This window comes from Helianthus annuus, chromosome 12 (assembly GCF_002127325.2).
Source record: "Helianthus annuus cultivar XRQ/B chromosome 12, HanXRQr2.0-SUNRISE, whole genome shotgun sequence".
Classification (NCBI taxonomy): Eukaryota; Viridiplantae; Streptophyta; class Magnoliopsida; order Asterales; family Asteraceae; genus Helianthus; species Helianthus annuus.
The window spans coordinates 20,480,955-20,486,364 of NC_035444.2; the positions used below are offsets into that span (position 1 = coordinate 20,480,955).

The 5,410-nt window shown below is 37.7% G+C and overlaps 1 protein-coding gene across 1 annotated transcript; it reads left to right on the forward strand.

Moving 5' to 3' along the window:
* The first annotated feature begins 466 nt into the window (after nt 1–466).
* Nucleotides 467–1,711, forward strand: LOC110892565. Its single transcript, XM_022139722.1, has one exon. The coding sequence runs from the start codon at nt 467–469 to the stop codon at nt 1,709–1,711; it is 1,245 nt and encodes a 414-aa protein (XP_021995414.1).
* Nucleotides 1,712–5,410: the final 3,699 nt, after the last annotated feature.

Genomic DNA, 5,410 nt, shown 5'->3' on the forward strand with positions numbered 1-5,410 from the left:
ATTTTAATATTTTAGTAGAGTGTATATTGCTGAAATTTGGAGTGACCCATAATAATTCTCAAAGTTACCTCATTGTAAAAGTTCACATAGGGTCTGTTTGGTAGCCTTTTAATAACCATTTAGATGCTATCTCTTAATGGTTTAAAACTTCTAAATGAATAACAGGTAACCTCTTAATGGTAGAAAATGATGAGATCAGAATGACAAAGGAAATAGGGAAAGGAATTCGAGTAAATTTAGAAGGAAAGGAAGACCTAATCAGGGAAGTGATCACAGAAGAACAGGTGGAAGCTGGTTTGCAATGAATTTCGGGACATACAATATTAAAGGGGCAGGTGGGGTGGGGAAAGCAAAGGTAGTAAGAGGGTTGATATCGAAGTATTGGTTAAATTTTATAGCAATTCAGGAAACGCAGTTCAGTAACTTACCAGAAAGAATAATTAAAAGATTCTAGGAGAACACAGCAATGGAGTATGTTAAAGTGAATGCGAACGGGAGATCTGGGGGGTTGATATCAATGTGGAGTACAGGAGCATTTAAAAAAGATATGGAGGTGACAAATCAAAACTTTATTCTAGTAAAAGGCAAAGTAACAGGTGAAGAAGATGACATGGTGGTGGTGAATGTTTATGCCCCAACAATTCAAAGTAACAGAAGACAATTGTGGGACGAATTATTGGAGCTGAAACAGTCAATTCATGGAAGATGGATCCTTTTAGGAGACTTCAATGAGGTACGCTACCCTGAAGATAGATTTAATTCACAGTTTGATGCGGGGGGAGCATTATGTTTTAACAATTTTATTATGAACGCCGGGTTACAAGAATATAATATGGGAGGAAAAAGATTCACTTATATGTCGGGGGATGGAAGAAACCTCAGTAAAATTGATAGAGTCTTAGTATGTGGGGAATTTGTTATGAGATGGCCAGATGCTACTTTATTGGCTCTAAACAGAGACGTGCCGGACCACTGTCCATTGGTCCTAACAACAATCGGTAATAATTTTGGACCAACCCCTTTTCGGATTTTTCATAGTTGGATGGAGGCCAGCGGTTTTGACGAAGCAATTAAAAAGGGTTTGAATGTGGTTGTTGAATCAAACTTCAAAGATGAATGTATGGCGAGTAAACTCAAAGCAATAAAAGAGGAATTGAAAAAATGGAGAATCAGTGAGAAAGCAAAGGAAGAAGAACAGTTGGCTATCGCAAATGAAAACATTCAGAAGCTGGAATCAGTGGCGGAAACAAGGCCGCTCACTGATCAGGAGATTGGTACTTGGCAGGGGTATAAGAAAATGGTAAAAGATTGGCAAATAGCAAAAACAAAGGACCTGATGCAACAATCAAGAATAAAATGGATCGCCTTGGGTGATGAGAATTCAACTTTCTTTCATGCCGTGGTAAACAGTCATAAGATTAGGAACAAAGTGAATGGATTATGGATTGATGGGGTGTGGGTTACAGAAGCTAATGTTATAAAGGAGAGGTTTATGGTAGCCTTTAAGGAGAAATTTAAAGAACCGGTTCATACAAGACCAAGGATAGGCATGGAAGGATTTAAAAGATTGTCGGATAATGAGAGTTCGGAACTCATAGTACAGTTTAAGGAGGAGGAGGTAAGAAAAGCAATATGGGAGTGTGGTGGAGACAAAGCCCCGGGTCCTGACGGAGTAACATTTTCAGTAATAAAAAATATTGGGAAGAGCTGAAGCCGACAATCATGGGGGTGATGCAACAATTTTTTGTACATGGCTCGATCCATCATTCTTGTAGTTCATCATTTATTGCACTCATTCCAAAGGTAAATGACCCGCTCGTGTTTTCTGATTTTCGACCCATCTCGCTGATTGGGGTAGTAAACAAAATTATATCAAAGGTGTTGGCTAATCGGGTAAAAGTGGTTTTGAATAGTATTGTCTCAAATTCTCAATCGGCTTTTATATCGGGAAGGAACATTATAGATGGGCCGCTTATAATTAACGAAGTGATTGGGTGGGCGAAAAAAAAGAAAAAAGAAATCTTTGTATTTAAGGCGGACATCGAAAAGGCCTATGATACGTTAAACTGGAAATTCCTTATTTCTGTTTTAACACATATGGGCTTTCCGTCGAAATGGAAAAATTGGGTAATGGGTCTACTCTATAGTGGAAGAGGATCAATTTTAATAAACGGGGCACCAACCGGAGAGTTCCAATATAAAAGAGGGTTGAGGCAAGGGGACCCTCTCTCTCCGTTCCTCTTTATAATTGCGATGGAGGCGTTGCATGTTATGATGGTTAATGCCGTAGCATCGGGTTTATTCTCGGGTGTAAAGTTACCAGGGGAGGAAATTACAATAACCCATTTGTTATTTGCGGACGATTCTATTTTCGTGGGAGAATGGGAAGAAAATAACATACAAAACCTGAGACGGATACTAAGATGTTATTACCTAGTGTCTGGATTAAAAGTAAACCCAAAGAAAAGTCAGATTTTTGGTATTGGGGTTGACGAAGAAGAGATTATCTCTAAGGCGAACAACTTTGGTTTCAAACCGGGTAAATTTCCATTCACTTACCTGGGGCTGAAAGTAGGTGCGAATATGAACCGAGTCCAAAACTGGAAGGAAGTAATTGACACATTCAACAGGAGATTATCTAACTAGAAAGCAAAGTTGCTATCTTTCGCAGGAAGGGCAATATTGGTGAAATCGGTACTCAGATCTCTACCTAACTATTATCTTTCTTTGTATAAATGTCCGATTGCAGTAATAAAAGTCCTAGAAGGTATAAGGAGGAAATTTCTATGGGGGGGTAATAACACGAACCGAAAGATGAGATGGATTAAATGGGAAAAAATTGTAGCCTCTAAAAAATTTGGGGGGTTGGGCATAGGAAGTATTAGAGATTTAAACTTAGCTTTATTGGTTAAGTGGTGGTGGCGGTTGAAATCGGAACCGCAACAGTTATAGGCTAAAGTCATTGGCTCAATCCATAAAAACAAAAAAAGAATCACAGTTGTCCCTTTGAAAAATGAGTACACAGGGGTGTGGAAAAATATAGTGGAAGTGAGAAAAGATATGAGTAAGAGGGGAGCGATAATTGAAAAGAATCTCATAAGCAAAGTAGGTGCTGGCAACAAAACGATGTTTTGGATTGATGTATGGAATGGTGAAGTTTCATTACGAGAAAGGTACCCGCTATTGTACGACATTGTAAAAAACAAAAGAGCCAAAATAGAAGAGTGTTATAAGCAAACTAATGGGGGTATCATATGGGATTGGGCTTGGTTGAGAATCCCGGCAACAGAAGATGAAACGCAACAAGCAGCTGAACTAATGGGTGTAGTAAACCAGTTTCGGGTGACAGATGAAAGTGATAGATGGCTCTGGCGTGATGACAAAGAAAATGAGTTCTCGGTTAAAAGCGTTCGAAACACACTGGAAAAAGACATAAATTTAAATATAGCAGCGGACAATTACTTCTGGAACAACTGGGCTGCACAGAAGTGCAGTATGTTCGTCTGGAGAGCTCTGAAAGGGAAGATACCGACGGCGACCCAGCTACGAGAAAAAGGTGTTCCGATTCCATCGGACTTATGTAGAATATGCAACTGCGGACAAGAAACCCCGGACCATGCTCTCGTCAACTGTAGAGAGATTAAAGGTGTTTGGGAACAAATCGGATCATGGGTCAAAGCACCATCAATAGTTCAACAGGAGACCTTAGGAGAGATGTTCAACGCACTTGAGGAACAAAACTGGCCGAAGAAGAGAAAGAAGGCGGTGCACGCTATACTCCTATTGACAACTTGGATCATTTGGAAAAGGCGGAACGAAAAAGTTTTTCAAGGAAGGAACAGTGAGGTTTTCAAGATGATAGAAAAAATAAAAGAAGAATCGTTTCTATGGATGAAACATAAAACGAAGGTACAATTGAATTCATGGGAAAGTTGGGTATATTTTTCTTGGCGTAGCTAGTTTTGAGTATGTATGCTACTGTAAGGTTTCGTATGTGTTTCTTTTTTTGCTAAACAATTGATGTACTGAATATGTCTCATAGCACCTTGCTATGGACCGTTTGTGGTTGATTAATAAAGTTCCGTGTTGCCATTCAAAAAAAAAAAAAAAAAAAAAGAATAAGAGGTAACCTCAAGTCTGAATGGTTAAGAGGTAACCTCTGAATGGTAAATTATCACATGTCACATTTTTCTACCTTCTCATTGGTAAAATTTTTAATGGTTCCATTAAGAGGTAGCCTCTTAATGACCGTTCAGAGGCTACCAAACAGCCCCATAGTTTCCTGGGGTTAAGTGGTCAAACGCTTGTTATTTCGCATCTAACCACATGATAAGGTTGTGAGTTTGAGTCCTACACTCTTTTTTTGTTTTACCTTAAAACTATCTAACTATGGCTGCAAACAAACTAAACGTTCGACGAGTCATTCGTTGAAATGTTCATTTGTGTTTGTTCTTTTATTAAACAAATGAACAAGAATATAATTTTTTTATTCATTTAATTTAGTTAAATGAATGAACATGAACAGAGGTACGATGTGTTCGTATGAAATTTTGTTAAGTGAACGGACATGAACAGAGGTACGTCGTGTTCGTTCATTTATATTTGTGAACGTTTGGTAACGTGTTCGTTTGCGTTCGATATAGTGTTCGTAGTTCATTAGTGTTTTTAATTTTTATATTTTATTTAAATACTTCAAAATTCTGACAAAGAAAATCTTTAATAGGTGTCAAGGTATTACATATTTTGCTAATGAACATTTGTTTGTGTTCATTTATTTTCATTTGTCTTCATGAACATTAGTTTGTGTTCAAAGACAAAGTCAATTAATACGACATAAGGAGAAAATTCTAGATAAGTCGCTTTCAGTAGGAGGAAGGTCAAAAAAATTACTCGAAATGATATAGAAGAGAAGAATAGAGCTCTGAAGCAAATGAAATGACCCTGCTGTACTTTCTCTCCTGGAAATGTCATGAGTCCGCTTAAGAACAAGGGAAGACTCTTGGCCGCCTATAAATACCAAGCCATGAAGACCTTGAAAGACACTTCAGATGCAAGACTCAAACCTTAGACTTGCTAACCATTCGCTACTTTACTTCTCATTTGTAGTTCTGTTATACTCTTTCAATTGTAGCCTGTAATCCTTCTTTGTACTTATACCATTTAGCCTTGGATCTTCAAGGCTAAGTGCTTCATTATATCAATAATACACACTTTATTATCACTATTTAATCGTTGTAGTAATAGTGGGGTTGTTAGAAGTGATGTCTCGGAAATCAGAAATAGCCTTAAGTTTATGAAATTAGAGTTGAAAAAGTCTACTTGCACTTTATGCGGGTTCCTGTTTTAATTCTGAATTTTGCTTCATTGATATGTTAAGTTTTGTTTCTAACTACTTTATGCATAATGATCT